The following is an 18,610-nucleotide window of genomic DNA, read 5'->3' as shown; positions in this document are numbered from 1 at the left end:
TAAAAATGCAGAAATTTTAAATATTTTTACACACTTAAAGAAACAAGAGTATATACATGTTTTTTTTTTATTAAATATTCGATTACAGATAATCTGTTGTCATGATACAATTGTGTACAACATGTATCTTTGACTACTTTTACATTCAACTTTGGCACATTTTAACAGTTAGATAAAAAATAAATGTATTTTGTCTTACAAAAACAAACAGATAAACAAACAAACAATACATAAACAACAAACATTCTTCTGGAACAAAATGTGCAAACTTAATGATTGTGGTAAATATATTTCTTCATAACTTAGTGAATAGAAGTGGGGTTTTGTATTTTTAATAGCTTGAGCCATTTATAAAAAAAATAGTAAGCTACTGAATATAAGTTAGAATTAAAAGTTTTCAGAAAATGAGACATTGTTTCTCCTAGTGTGTTCACTTTGGTATGAAAAATAAACACTTAAAACCTTTGTCAGTAACAATAATTACAAATTACTCGTTATTTGTTTTAAATTCGTCAACTACTAATGCAAAAAGACAGGCAAAAAATGAACCAAAAATCAAGGTGGAGTGGGTGGATGGGCATGAAAAACATATTATTGTTCTTTGTATTTTTACCAAAAATGAAGAACTGGATMCATCCAGTATAAACTAAATGTCCTTAAAAGGCACAAGAAGATCATAAGAGACGTGTGCAGCAGCTATCTCGGTGTAGAAAATGTTTTAATTTTGTGGCCTTCAAATACACCTTTTGAACACTAGAGGTCTTCCACGACAAACAATTGCTGTAAGTCACATAAATGTCTTGCATAACAAAAACTTCTGGGAACAAGTTTTGATGGGACATCCAGAGCTCTGCCTTGTGACCTCTTCTGAGAAAAAGGGTCCTTCTTGTGTGGAGTCCTAAAGCCTGCCGATCACCACCTGCTCAAAGGCTCCGGCTGTGACCCTGAAACAGAATGTCAGTGTGTTACGACAGGAAATTACGGTTGTTGTCTGATTTGACAAAGGGAGAGCCTTTAATCTACACAATTGTCCCAATGTTAAATTCAGACAATTTACTAAGAAATATGTCAACAGTGGGGCTCTAATGTGTTTATTCAAAGTTTCTTTCTCTAAACTTTGATCTAGTGCAGATATTCCTCYATGTTCACAGTAAAACCCTGGTGGGTGGCACCCACACTTCGCAGTTACGTAATCACACCCACCTCGTGTGCTGGCTTCCCAAGGCAGTACTCCCACCAGGACCCACAAACAAGCTGAGCCCCTCCTCTGCAGTAACACATACATGTACACAGTCAAAATAAGAAGACACAAGCATGACACAGTCAACTGGCATTAAACCTGTCACAGTCGAACGCTGACTCAAACATTATTTTGGGGATAAATGACTACAGACCACTGCAGACTCTCGAGCTGCGCATTTGGAGGTGGTGCATAGCAACACCTCAAACGTAATTTGACCCCACCAGTAGGATGCTAAGTAATTTTCCACGCCAGGATTAGACGTACACACCCTCTGCACTGGAATCCAAGAAGCCATGGCTGAAATCCTGGCTCTGCAGGATTTTCTCTATTATGTCATCAGCGTCCACCCGGGTGGCGTCAACTCTTTTCAGCTGGTTCTCCACCGAGTTCTGCTTTACTGGAGGTCTAAAGAAGAAGAAACAAACAAAAGGGTTTATTATTGCAAGTAACTTCTACAGATCATGTTGCAAAAACAGACTTTAAAATATGAGAAAACACAAAAATAGAGTAGAAAATGATAAAAACGAATATTTGGGTTATTCTTAAATGTTCAGCTTTTCCAATTCTATACATAAAATGCAAACATGTTAAAATATTGTCATTATATGGAATGAGGATGTACTGGTAAATCTCAATTTAATTTGCAAACATTTTGTTTTCTTTTATACTTTAATGCTAAAAACTTGCCCTTGCTCATGATTCATGAATGCAGTATTATGGAAAACACAAAGTGAGTCAATAAATATTGGGCAAAGAAATACACTTGTACAAAAATATGTAAAAATATATATATTTTGTTGAATTCGGTCTACCTGTGAACCTTGTTGGGGGTGGAGAGATTTTCACATGAATGCTGACAGGTTGCAGAGACTGGTTGATCGTTGGGCCCAATACTTTCGATGCCTGTAGAGGCAGAATCTCCTGAATTGGTTCGTCGATGACTCAAATCTGTTGAACTGGAGTGAATCGAACTATAACCTAAAAAAGTCAKTTAGAGAGAAGAGTGTTAAAAATTTGTATTTAACTGTAATAATTTGTTGCTTTGGGTTTTAAGGAGAGAGACTGTGTGTCACTGCGTCAGCACCTGAGAGTTTTGAAAGCTGACTTGTATGGCTGGGTGTTCTGGAGTGACCGTAGGACAGCAGTTCCTCTGGGACTGATGTCGATTGTCTTAGAAAGTCTAAAAGTATGACAAAGATTAAACCAGAAAAATCACAAAGTCAGCCTCACATTTTGTTAATGTACTTTACAATAAAAACATTCTGAGGCRGCAAAATAAAATTATTAAACTTCTTTTTATTTTCATCTTTATACTGTTTTTTACTCTTTTTAACTCTCTTCTAAATAATAAGCCTTCATGCAAAGAATTCCCACAAAATCTTTGCATTTATCAATAATTTCATAGTTAAACAATGTTACACAAAACATATTTATATTTAAGAAACTTGACATAATAATACACGTGATTTCACCTATTTTTTCACATAACTGGCAGATTTTCCTTTGAACTCAGCTCAACCAAAGTAAAACAGGAAGTGACATCAAAGGGGAACTGTTTAAAAAAATAAAACTCCCTYGTTTTTGTTTATTGAAACAATATTATTTGATTCTTCTTCATCTCCCTCTGATAGACTCAAAATGATTTAAAGAAACATCAGATTCTTCTCAACAGTCTGTGTTGTTAGTATTTATAGCGATGCTCTGTTTACATGCAGACTTTCCCCTTAGACATCACTTCCTGTTATTTCACATGCAAATATCTCAACTGTTCATCTCAGCAGCGTGAAATGTTATATGCAATATACAGTATCATCAATGTTACCCTTACAAAAATGCATGCATATTTATTATAAAAATATGATGTCACAGGCACTTTAAACACTTAAAATGTTTGTGTACATACCAGTTACAGAGAGACATGTGTGCATGTCTCCTCTTCTGTCCTCCAACAGTCCCTCTGCTTCAGCCTGAGAGGTTCCCAGAGTCATGGCCGTAGATGGTGGACTGAACAAGACACACAAACCGTTCAAGGTGTTTGAAACCACAACACTGAAATAAATATCACTGAGCTTTATTGGAGAACAACCTAATTCAATTGCCTCATAGTTATATCAACCAACCAATAAAAATTTAGTTTGAATTCATTTCTGAGACTCCAAGCAGAAGAACAAAACCATAAACATGCATTTTGTTTTTGACGACACATTTCCAGTAAACATAACAAACTGGAGCTTTAGGGACTTTACACTGTACACAGATTGTGTTTCTGTTACGGACAGGAAAAATAGTTGTTTCACGKGATACTGTCACAGCCTCATTGTTCTCGTTCCTGCTTACTTTTTTGCACTTTGTCAATGAAATCACTAAAACCRGATGCTTCCCTCAAGCACACATTTGTCCGAGCGAGAAAAGCAAAGAAGTCATTTGCTTAGTGTCTGCGCTGAATTTAGATAAACTTATATGAGAGTAGTGATGAACCAAAGCCGACATTAACAAAATGTGTTTGAATTGTGCTTTTCCTGTAAAGTCAACGTTCACATCAAGCTTTTCTATAAAGCAATGTCACTTTTATCTATTTTCCTCTTTGATCAAATCTGTCAACCTAATTTAATAATAATGTGATAAACTAGTGTGTTTGAATGGCTGGTATGTGTCAGCCGGAATAAACACAGGAAACTCAACTTTGTGTTGACCACAGGCAGACGAGCGGAAAGAACGAGACAGAGAGAAAGCAGAGTCAACTCTCCCTGCAGAGTGGGTAATACCATGTGGGACAGATGACTAAGCTTCAGATGTCTCCAAGGCAGCAGCCTGTGTATTATTACAGTAAACAGAAATCTGAAGAAAAAAATGTGTTGAATGAAGGAAACGTACTGTTTGAACACGATGCACATTCTTTGTGACAAACTTTAGCATTTACATATGCAGAAATGTGGCCTCAGAACTGCTTTGATTGAACTTTGCTAAAGGAGTGAGGTAGGGCTGATTAATGTCTAGGTGAGGTGCTGTTAGCGCTCAGATAAGATCATGAAATCAGACACACACTGACTCTATGTGGGTGCCTTTAATAAAAGATGAGTGACTAACAAGATGTGGTGAAACTCATTTCCTCTGCAGTTGGTTAGAATAAAACACTTTTTTGTAGCTACAAACGTTATAAACAGAACTTTATTTACAAAGAGCTGGTTTAGATGATAACAGCTATAGATTACCGTTACTTACGTTTTAAAGCAAGGGTCTCCAGACATAAGCTGTGTGGTGATGACAACCTGTAACAGAGACGAGAGCAGTAAAAAAAACGATGGCTCGTGGTTTTTCTTGTTTCATGAGGTTGCAGCAGATGGGAGTCTCACGCCCGGACATGTCCCCAAACACGAGGAGTTTATTACATCAGAGGCTCAGACGTGCCTCAGCCGCCTGCTCGATTCAGCGAGGCTGATGCGACGTGAGCCGTGGAGCCGTGCGCTGGTTCACAGCCATACCTTGAGAATTGAGTTGTCCTGTCTGGTGTTTTTCGTGTCGTAGCCCTCCAGGAGACACCGTCGTACCGTGCCGCCCGACCCGGCAAACTCTGACAGGTTCAAGTCAGCGAAACCCAGCTGCAGACAGATGAAAGTCACCCAACAGTCACAAGGTTTAAACACAGAATAATTGTAGCTTGTGCAGTTTTCTACCAGCAGATACGCCGGTGAGTCAAGTCAAAACAGCTTGTGCATAAATTATCATGCTTTTTTTTGTTCTTTTTCTTATTCTTTTTTTCCCTACTTCTTTATTTATTTATTAAAATAAATTATCATGTTATGAAAGGTGTTAAAAGATCATCAAAAGTTATTTGTTTCTTCTGTTTAATAAAGTTATCAGTTAACTGGGTTCAAGTTTTGATTGACCAACTTTTCAATCAGTAACCAACGCCGGAAGGTGGTAAAAGACTCGCCCAAGTAAAGAACAAGATTACAAACTATAGAGGGGACGTCTCACCTTTGCAAAAGACTTTCCACCTTTTAGTTCCTGGAATAAAAAACTGAAATAAGTGCACTGTATTTGCTCCTTACCTCAATATAATACACAATACCCATATATCTGAGAAATTTGACTGAGATTTACATAATAATAATAATAATAACAATAATAATAATAATAATAATAAAAAAAGAGATACCTTGCGCACTGACACTCTGCATACACAGGGGTCCAGCACTCCTGTCCCAGCATTGGCACTCATCTTACAAATAAAAGAGAACCTCTTCTTCCAGTGCACACTGTTAGCTTGGACGGGCTCCCTGGAAGACACAGACAATCAGAAACACTATTTCATTTACCTTTTTTTTTACATGTACTAATGCAAATGATAAAATCTGGCACCATGCCACAAATACATTCAAACAGTATTCAAGGACCCCAGTTCAACTCTGTTGTTTTCGTCCTTTAAACCTGCTTTTCTATTGACTTTTATAAAATCATAATCAGTTTGCTTTGTTGGTATTTAACGTTGTGATATTCTCAATATGCAATGTTGCCGGATGTCGACATGACTGCACAGCTGAAACATAGGTAACGACACTGTTTAGACTAAGTGCATTTCAAAGAACTGGTAATGAGGCGTAAATATATATAAAGAACACAATGCATTGGTAAATACTGACACTGTGCATTAGTAATTGTAAAAAGGTTAATCCTTCTAGTTCAAGATCTTAACTTTTAAAAGTTTTGGCATCCTTTACTATTGGTACAAAACACAGTACATCGTTAAAATCACCACACTTAACATTTTTACATCTTAATTTGTTTGACATTAAAGCCTAATAACTGCTACGCTGTTGAGCTTTTTCAACATTTTAGATTTTACCTACCAGTTTTGTGGCTATCTAAATTACATGGTTTGCTTTACATTTTAAACAACAGTTTATTCCACTTAAACTGCAGGTTTTCAGGTTTTTATTGAAGAAACTGTTTCCATTTTGTCAAAAAGATACAGAGAAACACAGAAATAAAACTGAGACTTCTTGTGAAATCATTGACAAAACAGAGAAAACGCTTGTATTTGATCAAAAAAATAGTTGTAAAAGAAAAAGAAAGCTAAGCACTGGACTCAAATAAGGACAAATAAAACTGAGTGTTTTCACTGTAACTGTTTCGTTATTGTCAAAATATGTGCTCTTGTAACAAAATTGGGAAAACATAATGTAAACATCCAGTTTTATATCGATTAAATAACCTTTGTTTTGCTGCTCACGTGCATTCCTTGTTGCTTAGCAAATTTACTGTAAACAAAAGCTAGCATAAAACTATCATTTATATTCTCGGTATCTTATTTGAATTCATAAAGACTAAAAACTGTATTAAAGCGAAGTTAAATCCCTGCAAGTTTTATTTCCTCCATTTTTTTTACTTTACCCTTCAACAGTTGTCTGGTAAGTTAACGTGTATATTTAATATAGCTAAATAAGTGTCGAGAATTACAAAGCTAACCGGTCACAAGTTTAACTTCATCTTGTTTGTATCCGAGCTATAAAAAGACTTACCGAGACGACTCCTCGGCGAAGCCTCCGTCTAAAAGTCTCACTTTACAAAACAAAACTCCGTTCACGAAAGGAACTGACGACAACTCCTCCAGGTCGACGTCTATTTTAAATTTAAACCTTTTTTTCTTCATGAGAATGAAGGACATGATGACTGAGTCCATTGTGGAGGAGCTGAACTCTTTTCTGCTCGGTGCTTGTCTCAGCAGCAGACTCGTTTCAAAGTTCAAACCTTTTCTTTCCCACCCACTGAAAACATTACGTCACAGGAAAAGCGTCTTCTGATTGGACAAGAAGCAGGAAAAAAAAACATAAAACAATCACGATTTTACACAATGAAGGTGATGCATTCCATATTATTATTATTATTATTATTATTATTATTATTATTATTATTATTATTATTCCATATTCCAGTCACTTAAAAACATGATGAACAGTGTTATTGTAGTTATATACTGGAATAATATTCACAAACATAAAATTGGAATTTTTAGTAAAATATCATTGCTGAATTTATTGAGCAAAATAATCACCATAATTAAAAAGAAAAAATTGTAAAGGTCCTCTGGACGGGTTCTTCTCTAATGAAACGTTTCGTCTCTCCTCCAAGAGACTTATTCAGTCTGAGAATTTCAGGCAAAATTCAGGCTTTTAAGCACTGCCTCCATGTGACTGATACTCACATCACATGGCTATCATTGACACCTAATTAACACCTATTGTTAACAGGGGTGGAGTGATACTGGCAATAGCAGCACTGTAGGAGGGGGACAACTGAAAACGGAGGCCTCCACCTCTGTTTAATGATGGACGGTCTTTCTTCACAAAAATGGCTTCTTTTACTCCTCTCTCAAACCAACGTTCCTCTCTATCAAGAATGAGAACATCCTCATCTCTGAAAGAGTGACCGCTGGCCTGTAAATGAGTGAAAACTGCAGAGTTCTGGCCATTAGATGTAGCTCATCTGTGTTGGGACATTCTTTTGAACAGTGGCTGCTTTGTTTCCCCGATGTATAACTGGTCGCAGTCCTCCTGACACTTAACAGCATATACAACATTGCTCTGTTTGTGCCGGGGCACCGGATCTTTGGGGTGAACCAGCCTTTGCCGTAATGTGTTTTGGGGTTTGAAAGCCACTGGGACATCATGTTTAGAAAATAAACGTCTCAGTTTCTCTGAAATACCCGCAACATACGGAATAACCACTGGTTTGGGTCTGGGTTTGGGGTCTTCATTTTCACCTGAAGGTTGCATGGAATCCTGTCTGTGTTTCCTGTCTGCTTTCAGGAAGGCCAGTCAGGATAACCACACTGCCTCCATGGCTTTCAAACCCCAAAACACATTACGGCAAAGGCTGGTTCACCCCAAAGATCCGGTTCCCCGGCACAAACAGAGCAATGTTGTATATGCTGTTAAGTGCCAGGAGGACTGTGACCAGTTATACATCGGGGAAACAAAGCAGTCACTGTTCAAAAGAATGTCCCAACATAGACAAGCTACATCTAATGGCCAGATCTCTGCAGTTTTCACTTCATTTACAGGCCAGCGGTCACTCTTTCAGAGATGAGGATGTTCTCATTCTTGATAGAGAGGAACGTTGGTTTGAGAGAGGAGTAAAAGAAGCCATTTTTGTGAAGAAAGACCGTCCATCATTAAACAGAGGCGGAGGCCTCCGTTTTCAGTTGTCCCCCTCCTACAGCGCTGCCATTGCCAGTATCACTCCACCCCCTGTTAACAATAGGTGTTAATTAGGTGTGAACAATAGCCATGTGATGTGAGTATCAGTCACCTGGAGGCAGGACTCAAAAGCCTGAATTTTGCCTGAAACTCTCAGACTGAAGAAGTCTCTTGGAGGAGAGACGAAACGTTTCATTAGAGAAGAACCCGTCCAGAAGACCTATACAATTTTTTTATTTTTGATTTTTTACCTGGATTACTGAGATGCATTAGGAAATCACCATAATTGATAACAAATTATCTTACAAGCTTTTTTATTTTAGTTTAATTTTGACTATTTATTTCAAAGTGTTTAATGTTGAAACAGCAACACATTATTGATCATTTTGATAATTTATTGAGTATTTGCTCTAGATTCATTATCTGCTCTTCATTTATCCACTGATATTTTCTAAATTTTGTTATATTCTGACCTAAACTCTTCCAATGAATGGTTAAAGGCTGTGATGTTGACAGCTTGTGTTCTTCTTTAGGCTGCTCTAACAACGTTTTTGTGCAAACTCCATGAAAACTCCAAGCAGGATACATAGTGTCTTTTTTAGCCTTTCAGCCTCAGATATTTTTGTATTTCTGACAAAAACAAAGTTTTCACAGGATGTCTCTCCATAGATCTCTTTCACGCAGCCACACAAAAACACAGAATTTCCTTTAAATACCATTAATTACATGGGGCAGACCATACACTTGACCCTATTTATCCCACATCGTGGACACAATTGTAAACCAGCACTGTCAGGATTTGCATATATACTCTGAAATATCTAAAAAAAAACAAGGAGCTATTCTTGTGGTTTAATCTGTCAAAAACACAAACAAACAAAAACAATTGAGAAATTAATAACACGGGCATTTTATCTCTCATATATATATTTACTTTTGACAATAAATATCCATGGTAGTGCTATATTTTCTTGATTTAAACAAATGATTTATAGTTAAAACAAATATTAGCAGTCTTGTTAAGGTATTTTTCCACCCTGAGGGAATACCCAAGAGATGATGAGTATCTTGTTTAGGAAGAACAAAAGGGAAAATACAGGACTGTAACCTGTAATTTAACATAGACTTGTTATTTATGGCAAGTAATAACAATACTCATCGCAAGTTATAAATGCAGGTCAAAAACAAAGATCATAAAGTAAAAAACAAAATACTAATTACAAAATTACATTTGTTGACCAGTCAAGGTGACTTAAAAATTGTCATTATTGACAATATCCATGAAAGAGCCATTTGGAATCAGTAAGTATGAAATATTTGTGACCCATCACAATGAGCTGAGGATAAAGTAAGTGGAGAAATAGGCAGCCATAGTGTTTTGGTTAAAATGTTTGCTAATTTTAAATTTTATCAAAATGTAACCATTACAGTCATTTAAATAAAACATCTCAAAAAATTAAATAATTTAATTTTTTAATCCATTTTGCTGCAAAAACATGATTTGAAGTAGAAAAAAACATTTTTTTGTCAATTCTCCTACGAGCTGGCAAAGCTTTTTCTCTTTCCAGCTGATAAAACTTAATATCAAAACACTATTTGAGGTTTCCTCATGACATCAACAATTCCTCATAAGAATAACCTAAAAATAGGATTCAGACCAAATATCACTATATTATTTTGATTAATAGGACAAATCAGGCCATACCTCTGAAACTTCTCATAATATCTGGATGATGACATCAGGTATCAAAATGTAGCTTAAAAAACAGGATTCTGAAAATGTGCTTATATGTCATTTTTATCAAATTTGATTTAATCCTCCGTTTGATGTGACAGGTCATATTTAATGTATTTGTATATATTAAATCTCACATTTGTTGAATAAAGTGTACATAAAGTTTCCATGCAGCCTAATGTAAGCCAATAACATGTTGTGGATTTTGGCTTGATTCACATTGAGTACATACCCACATTTCTGAACTGCAACTCAAAAAACCACCCAAGTAAATTCTTTCAAATTGCACCATTTAATATAATACATGATCACTTTAAAAGTTTTTATTTTATAAGTGGCAATTAGTGCCTTTAGATTACAGCATTTGTCAGATTTCATCAATTAAATCTGAAAAATCAGTAAAAATAAAGACTTGTACAAAACCTGTAAAACCAAACAACATTGTTATTATGTTGTGTGTCTGTGTTGTGCATAGACTTGAATATATAACCTCCTTGGTATTGTGTGGAAGCGCCGCCCCCTGCTGGCAAACAGCGGTACTGCCCGGTGGATAAAAATGCCAAGCCCAGTCCTCTCTGTGCTGACACGTCCTTCTAGATAAGCAGATTATAATTTCTCTGTCATGCATGGTCACATTGCACACAGGAAAAGTGGCACAACAAAAACAGAGACGTTCATTTTTATAATCGTAAAACGTTAAGCCCAGAGTGGGGGGTATTTATTACGTCTTCACTGTTTTATCACGTTTTGGCGCTGTTCAGGCCAGGAMAGCTGCGCAGCCGCAGTAGCTCCGCCCTCCTCGACCCACAACACTACTGCTGCAGTTCCTCACAGCGGATTGAAGCTCCCTGCAGAAATACTCCAGCTGCCACAGCCTTTCTGTCACTGAGTTCTCGCGTGTCTTATGCGGCGGATTAATTATCGAATGACGGTCAATATGGATTAATAATCAGATTAATGTTTGCAGCAGGAGGACGGCTCTGGACGCCGCTGCTTCCACATTAGCTCTGCAGCAGCGGCAGCGATGTTTCCGGCGCTGCGGACGTTGTTCCTCTCAGGTGCTCGGTGCTGGGATGCCGACAGTGAGCGGTCCTACCAGGACCTGTTCGATCGCCTCGATACCAACAAGGATGGCAAGGTGGACGTGGCCGAGCTGCGAGCGGGCCTCAAGGCGATGGGAATATTCCGCCACGGCGCCGCGCAGGTAACTCGAAGCGAGGGGGGGATCCCGTGCGTAAAGCGACGCTGGCGCATTCCACCGTACCGTGGCTGCTGAAAGTGTGTGATCCAAAACTGACTTGCACTGAATTTAGGTTTTCTTTTTTTTTTATCTCTCTCTCTGCAGAAAATTGTGTTAACTGGAGACCAAAACAATGATGGGTGTTTGGACTTTAACGAGTTCACCAAATATCTGAAAGATCACGAGGTGAAGCTGAGGCTCACATTCAGAAGTCTGGACAGGAATGGTGATGGTAGGAGATGAGGAAGGGATCGTTTTAACTATGCACTGAATGCTGTTGTCTTTGTAATGCAGCACATTTCACTTCTTTTCCAATGTGCACCAGGACGCATTGATGCCTCAGAGATCCAGCAGTCCCTTGCAGAGCTGGGCATACACATCTGCAGGGAGGACGCTCAGAAGATTTTGCAGAGGTTTGAACTCCACTTCCATGCATGCATCTCACTGTTTATGCGCCTGTTGGGGGTAATCAGTGTTTGTGTGCACCCTCAGCATGGACATCGACGGGTCCATGATGGTGGACTGGAACGAGTTCAGAGAACACTTCCTCCTGTACCCTGCCTTCAACCTGGAAGAGATCATCCGCTACTGGAAGCACTCCTCGGTACAGCCCACATAAAAACAAAACTGCCCACACTCAGAGGCAACGGCAGGGATAGATGCTATGGATTTTCTCTGCAGTTCACTGCAGCTGTAAAACCACACGAGATAGTTAGGCCGGCAGCAGCAGCCGTACATTTTGTCCCCCTTCGCTTCTGCTTATAATGCCCAACCCTATATTCTTGGAGCAAATAAAGTTGTCATTGACCGCGCAGCACACTGCTTCGCTTCACAGAACCTGTTTTAAACGTTTCTCTGCAAACCTCACAAAAATGTGTCACAGGAGTCAGTGTGCTAACTATTTAACTCTGCAATCCCTTGTGTTCCCCCCAGCAGATTTGCATTAAATCATCTCAGCTCCATGTTTTGTTTTCTTCTCAGGCTATATTTTCTTTTGCTGTTGGCCAAATATCTGATTTTTTTTTTTTTTTGAAGCAGCCAAAGCACGCGAGGCGAGGTCTCAGACGACTCTGTGCTGATCAAAGCTCACTAGACAACTGCATTTTCCCACCAGGCTTTTAGTGGACATTTTTAAACCCAGCTCTGTTATGTTTTTGGTGTATCAGCTTTCTTTCTTTCTGTTGTCTGACTTTAAAACAGTTGCTACACAAGTGTGAAAACAGAAAGCAGAAGTTGTGCTCGTGAGGGTTTACTGTCACAGCCACACAGGCGTGCATGTTTGAGTAAGAAAGCCTACGTAACTCAGAACAGTTTGCATAATTTGCATTAATTGAGAATATGCATAGAAGCACTAGTTTCAACCAGATTACCTACACTGACTGATAAAGGTGCAGGTCTTTCTCATAAACTACCTGTCAAAAAGTGACGTGTCGAAACTAAGGAGTTCAGTTAAAGTCCTGTTTAATCTCCAGGTGCTGGACATAGGTGACAGCCTCTCCATCCCGGATGAGTTCACCGAGGAGGAGAAGAGCTCAGACGTTTGGTGGAAGCAGCTGGTTGCCGGTGCGGTGGCAGGCGCCGTCTCCCGCACCGGCACCGCCCCGCTGGACAGACTGAAAGTCTTCATGCAGGTGAAGAAAGTTCAAGAAAGGCTCCTCGCCAGTAAACAGATATGTTTGTGAAACCGTTGGGCTTAGCCTTTCTATTTTTACACCGCAGGTCCATTCTTCCAAGGTCAACAGGATCGGTCTCATTGGAGGCTTCAGGCAGATGATCGTGGAGGGGGGTCTGACCTCGCTGTGGAGAGGAAATGGAATCAATGTTTTGAAGATCGCACCCGAGACGGCCATCAAGTTCATGGCTTATGAACAGGTTCAGACCTTTAAAATGTGTCATAAGATTGTAGATCAACAAAAACGGTGGGTAAAAGGTGGATGTGTTTCCTGTTATAGTATAAGAAGTTGCTGTCATCAGAAGGAAAGAAGATTGAGACTCATAAGAGGTTTATCGCTGGCTCTATGGCTGGAGCCACAGCACAGACTGCCATCTACCCAATGGAGGTACAAGGACTAGTTCTATCATGCTGCCGCTTGAACAGTGATTAAAAACAGTTGTTCCTCCATAAACAGGTTTGGGACCGAAATATTTCTTAGGATGTTCAATTGTTGTTAAATTGAGAGAATATCACACTTAATGCCTTAACTCATGGATGGGCAACTCAAATGATGGAAGTGTCCACAACACAGTGCTTCACACTTCCAAATGTAAGAAAACTGACGTTTTAAAAATTCACTTACTTACTTAAGCTAACTGAAGTGCAAAGGCATAAGATGTCTTGAGTGCAGACTCCTGTGTGGTTTTGGTAAAAAGTTGTTGTTTATGTTCTTGCCACTTCAGTAAACTTCTCGTATTTAGCTTTCTGCAACATGTTGTAGTAGTGAAGTCAGCGTCTCTAAACAGACTAAACACAGGGGTTTGCCTTGAAATTCTGTGTACAGATAGTGTACTTCCCAAATAAAAATAAATAAATAAATAAATAAATAAATAAATAAATAAATTCATTGTATGCTTTTTTAAAAATAAAAAACAAAATGTCTTTTCGGGGTGGGCCAGACTGAAGTCACCTGCTGGCCACATCCAGCCCGAGGGCTGCCAGTTGGCCATCTCCTATTGGCTCCCTCTCCTCCTAAAAATGGCTTATTATTATTCACAACTTTGTTAACCAAGAGGCTAATACAGTTGGACTGGCAATCTGCAGTTCCACCTACTTATACAAGATTAATTAGAGAGGTGTTTTCTTTTCTAAAATTTAGAAAAATCAATCTGATTTTGGCTCGTGAGGCTGTTATATTTAAAATGACTCAAAACGCCTTTCTGTTTCATTTGCATTTTTTGCACTGCTTCTTTTAAAGGAGAAATATTATGTGTTTCTCAGGCATGTATTTAAATACTATACCATAATAAAGTATCTGTCACCTTTAGCTGTTATTAAAATGCTGTTTTTATGTTTAAATAGAAAATAGACTCATCTTCTCATCACTTCCTCTTCCAAACGCCTTGAAATTGGCCTCTGTCTCTTTAAGAACCACCTTCCGCTCGGCTTCCGCTTCTGTCCCTCCCATTGCGGGGGGGGGGGGGGGTGGAGGGTTCGCACACGCGCTATGATGCAGTTTACTTGGCATCTGAAAATACATTTCCTCAAAGGTATTTTGAATCTGAAAAGAGCTTCACTGAGTGAGAAGTAGGAGCTCAGCAGACAGTTTGAGTTTCACTTTCAGTTTCACCCATTGTTTGCTTTGTTGCTGCTGAGAGCCTGCAGGAGTCATGGGTGGGGTGTGTGGGGAGGGAGGAGGGGTGGGCGCACTGCCATGAGGAAGTTTGGCTTAAAGACATGTTCCAGAGGTGTTTCTGGTCCCCACCTGTCGTTTTGCTCCTCAGCATGGCTTCCTAAAAACACTGCAGGATTTCTCAAACATGCATGAATGAGTCAGAGCAAGGCTTTGGACATGTTTTTTATGAGAGTATAACATTATAACATGATATAAAACTCAAAAAAGTTAATTTTACATGCTATTGCCCCTTTAAAGGTACTAAAGACCCGCCTGACCCTGAGGAAAACCGGTCAGTATGCAGGAATGTTTGACTGTGCTAAGAAGATCCTGAGGAAGGAGGGTGTCATCGCTTTCTATAAGGGCTACATTCCAAACCTAATTGGCATCATTCCCTACGCGGGGATCGACCTAGCTGTTTATGAGGTTCGTGATGAGTGCCACCTGCCATTTCGCCGATGCTTATCTGGAGCTGCTGGGCTTCATTAAAATAAATCTGGGTTTTAAATCTGACATGCAGCAGTTGAGTTTGTCTTTTTGGCCTCTTTCTCAGACTCTAAAGAACGCCTGGCTGTCGTATCACGCCAAAGACTCAGCGAACCCCGGAGTTCTGGTGTTGTTGGGCTGCGGGACCATCTCCAGTACCTGCGGCCAGCTGGCCAGCTATCCTCTCGCCCTGATCCGCACACGGATGCAAGCGCAAGGTAAACCCAGAGCATGTTCAAAACGACACGATTACACAGGAAGCATGAGATGAGAGGACCGTTTTGTGTCAGGCAGTGATTTTTAAGCATTTATTTTAAAGTATTTGTTTTTGCACAGGATGATAATAGTTTTGTCTATCTATCTGAGTGTGTATGTGTGTGTGTGTGTGTGTGTGTGTGTGTGTGTGTGTGTGTGTGTGTGTGTGTGTGTGTGTGTGTGTGTGTGTGTGTGTGTGTGTGTGTGTGTGTGTCTGTGTGTGTGTGTGATCTACTAAAATATCTCTTAAGCGTTCAAGAGAAAACAATCATCAGATGAACATTTGAAGTCAACACAATTCAACATGGCTGCCACAGCCAAACTTAGTAAACAGTAAAACAGTGAACATTCAGCCGGTTTTACAGATATTGAGCTAAAATTTGAAGTGCTGGTAGCTGAGAGTCATTCAGCATATCTTCTGAGTGGGACATCTTTCAATATCACAAGATTGTGCAAAACATTTTGTTTTGTTTGACCAAAACGGCTTAAACGCTCATTTCTCAACATAAGATTCAAATTATATTAGTCTGAAACTCTGACATTAACAGCAGGTGAYATGTGTTCCTTTAAGGATATACAAGGTCTTGATGCTTATGGGTAAATGTTTATGCTAACTTTGTGTTGATGGGTTAAATTAACCGGTTGGTAAAAGTCTCTCATTTTTGAGGGATATGCAAAAGTCGACTCATCTACTCTGGTTAGAAATCCCTAGACAGATTTTATAAACTGTTTAAACTCTGCTGTTTATTTCTGAATACAAGTCCTATGATTTTTCTGACAAGCGCCCTGCTCATCATAAACTAAACATAAAATACATCAAAGAAGTAAAATAGATCCATCTCTGCCCCTTTAACTGCCTTTTTTTCCCTCCCACTCTGCAGCGTCTCTGGATGTGTCAGACCAGCCCTCCATGAGTTCTCTGTTGAGGACGATTGTAGCCAAAGATGGTTTCTTTGGGCTCTACCGTGGCATTCTGCCAAACTTCATGAAAGTCATTCCTGCTGTCAGCATTAGCTACGTGGTTTACGAGCACATGAAGACCAGCTTGGGGGTAACAAAATGATGACAGCAGACAATGTAAGAGGAACATTCTCAGCATTTATCAAACTTTAAAATGCCTGAAAAAAAAAAAGTCCAAAACGACTGACGGACGTCAAACCCACAGAGCATGACTTCATGGACTGGAAGGTTGTATGTTTTTATAAGTTGCCTGCTGAGTAGTGTTTTAATCAGATGTGGTGTGCATGCTTTATTTATTATCTTAAAGTTGCACATTACACACTTCCTTTCTTTACACACAAACCAAAAAAATGCTTGACACATTTCAGCCGATAGGCTGTAGTAAAAAAACTGTTTTATTTATGATACTGTTCTTCCTTCTTTTAAGTGTTGTGAAAAAAAGACACTATTTGTCTCGTTTTTAGTGTAAAGAGGAGACTTATTTTCTGCAGAGAAGTCTAGATCTCATCACAAGCCACGTCTGTCTCAGACTGAGAAAAGAAACACTATATCTGCTGAGCTGCGCACTCGGCCACACACTGGAGATAAATAATTTCACACTTTTTGATTTTGAAGCACCTGCTCTGGAGGAACTTTACACTATCAGAGGAGCAGCGCTCTGACCAGCAGCTGCCAGCGAAAACAAAACCAGGCCTCAAAAAATAAAAAAAATACTTTTTAACACTGGAAGAGCGTGTATGTGTGTAAAGACACACACATGTGCAATGTGAAAACAACTATTCTTTGTAATCATTTCGATGTGCCTTACAGCCTCTCGATGCAAACTTTGAAGATGAGTTTTTATTAGTTGTATATACTGTATTTATGTACTGTACATCTAAATGTTTTTGCTTATTTATTGGACTCGTTGATTAAAACCGGTTATTCCTAGACTGAGATGCCTGCAAAAATCACATATTTTTTGTCATGTGTGGCTTCTTTTTGACAGACATACACCTCAGGCTTTTATTATTTACAGATAGCTCAGCGTTTTCTCTTTGTGCTGTCACGTCTTAAAGGAATTAACTGAACATTTGAAGCTATAAAGCGCAAGGATAATTTTATGTACTTTTCAGACAGTTGGTGTAAAAATTGGACCTCGTATGCACATTTCAAACCGCTACAACAATGTATGATTGCCTATTTATAAACCGAAGCTAGCATTTACATGACAGAAAGCCTGGTTGCATAATGCACATAATTTTAGACTTGGCAGCTAATGAGCTCCTGTTCATTTAAACAAAGTACTTATGGAAGCTCTAATGACACGTTAGTCTTTTAAGTTGGGATCTGTACTTTTTTTACTGAACATTTTATTGATATACCAGTTATTTTTTGTTTGTTTTACTTGTCCCTCAATTAAATATGAAACCTGCTTGAGAAAGTTTGAAATCTGCATGCACTATTTGTGTAATAACTCATAATTATAGCTTGACTTGCAGCTTGAAGACATGAAAGAGACAAATGTGGTGCTTTTTAAATTTCTCTTCTTCATAAAGAGAGTTTCAAAGTTTGTTTGTGAAAAAAATAAACATTTTTGCAAAGCTTTAAAGCCAAATATCAACACGATTCATTATTTTATTCTCTTTTTATAGTCCACATCAGTGTTTGTGTCATGCGTGCTCATGTGGTCCGATTATTATAGTTTAAGCAAAACAGTCAGCTGTCTCACACACAGCACCTGAGACTGTTGGATCAACAAAAGATTTGTTTGTGCAAAACTTTAAAACAAGTAATGAAGTTAAATTTTGAAATATAAAAAAAAAAACAGACAATAAACATTTCTAGCAAACCTTTAACCACATAATAATAAACAGTTTTTAAATTACACACCTTATAAAAGAACATAATGCCACACTGCATTTTGGAAGGTGACCAAATTAAAAAAGTTGCAAACCACTAGTTCAAAACATTATTTCAATTTATTAAACAGTATATAATATAAACTGTAACACTTAAGTAAACAAATCTGAAGTTGAAGGTGTTTTCTTCTGATTTTATGAAGCAGCATAAAATAAAAATCCCAGTGAAAAAAACTAAAAAGGTGCCTTTCTTTAGTTTAATTTAAGTGTGAGTTCATTATAAATGTTACAGATTTTATTGTTTAGATTGATTTTTCTTTTT

General features: G+C 38.5%; 2 protein-coding genes across 2 annotated transcripts; one reads left to right on the top strand and one right to left on the bottom strand.

Annotated features, from left to right (window-relative positions):
- Window positions 1–49: 49 nt before the first annotated feature.
- On the bottom strand, window positions 50–6,970 carry LOC106526833 (protein FAM102B). The gene is made up of 11 exons (XM_014021527.1): window positions 6,766–6,970; window positions 5,403–5,523; window positions 5,222–5,251; window positions 4,726–4,842; window positions 4,466–4,512; window positions 3,147–3,247; window positions 2,328–2,423; window positions 2,056–2,221; window positions 1,512–1,648; window positions 1,204–1,267; window positions 50–944 (listed from the first exon to the last, which is right to left on the bottom strand). Exons 1-11 carry the CDS (start codon window positions 6,924–6,926, stop codon window positions 899–901), a joined length of 1,086 nt encoding a protein of 361 aa, XP_013876981.1. The 5' UTR covers window positions 6,927–6,970; the 3' UTR covers window positions 50–898.
- A 3,962-nt stretch (window positions 6,971–10,932) lies between these two features.
- Window positions 10,933–18,050, top strand: LOC106526815 (calcium-binding mitochondrial carrier protein SCaMC-1). Its single transcript, XM_014021503.1, has 10 exons — window positions 10,933–11,381; window positions 11,523–11,649; window positions 11,743–11,830; window positions 11,910–12,021; window positions 12,890–13,048; window positions 13,137–13,289; window positions 13,370–13,477; window positions 15,005–15,172; window positions 15,300–15,450; window positions 16,369–18,050. Exons 1-10 carry the CDS (start codon window positions 11,202–11,204, stop codon window positions 16,548–16,550), a joined length of 1,428 nt encoding a protein of 475 aa, XP_013876957.1. The 5' UTR covers window positions 10,933–11,201; the 3' UTR covers window positions 16,551–18,050.
- The last annotated feature ends 560 nt before the right edge of the window (window positions 18,051–18,610 follow it).

Source organism: Austrofundulus limnaeus, unplaced genomic scaffold (genome assembly GCF_001266775.1).
Source record: "Austrofundulus limnaeus strain Quisiro unplaced genomic scaffold, Austrofundulus_limnaeus-1.0 Scaffold3, whole genome shotgun sequence".
NCBI classification, from domain to species: domain Eukaryota; kingdom Metazoa; phylum Chordata; class Actinopteri; order Cyprinodontiformes; family Rivulidae; genus Austrofundulus; species Austrofundulus limnaeus.
The sequence above is the reverse complement of the archived record's forward strand: the minus strand, read 5'-3'. Positions and strand labels throughout refer to the sequence as shown.

Bases quoted from the DNA above. Each gene is read 5' to 3' on its own strand.
- LOC106526815 (XM_014021503.1), top strand. From the start codon at position 11,202: ATGTTTCCGGCGCTGCGGACGTTGTTCCTCTCAGGTGCTCGGTGCTGG. The intron at 11,650-11,742 runs GTAGGAGATGAG...AATGTGCACCAG, and splicing joins TCTGGACAGGAATGGTGATG to GACGCATTGATGCCTCAGAG. The intron at 12,022-12,889 runs GTACAGCCCACA...TTTAATCTCCAG, and splicing joins GCTACTGGAAGCACTCCTCG to GTGCTGGACATAGGTGACAG.
- LOC106526833 (XM_014021527.1), bottom strand. From the start codon at position 6,926: ATGGACTCAGTCATCATGTCCTTCATTCTCATGAAGAAAAAAAGGTTT. The intron at 2,424-3,146 runs GTATGTACACAA...TCATACTTTTAG, and splicing joins CACATGTCTCTCTGTAACTG to ACTTTCTAAGACAATCGACA. The intron at 945-1,203 runs GTGGGTGTGATT...ATTCTGTTTCAG, and splicing joins TTGGGAAGCCAGCACACGAG to GGTCACAGCCGGAGCCTTTG.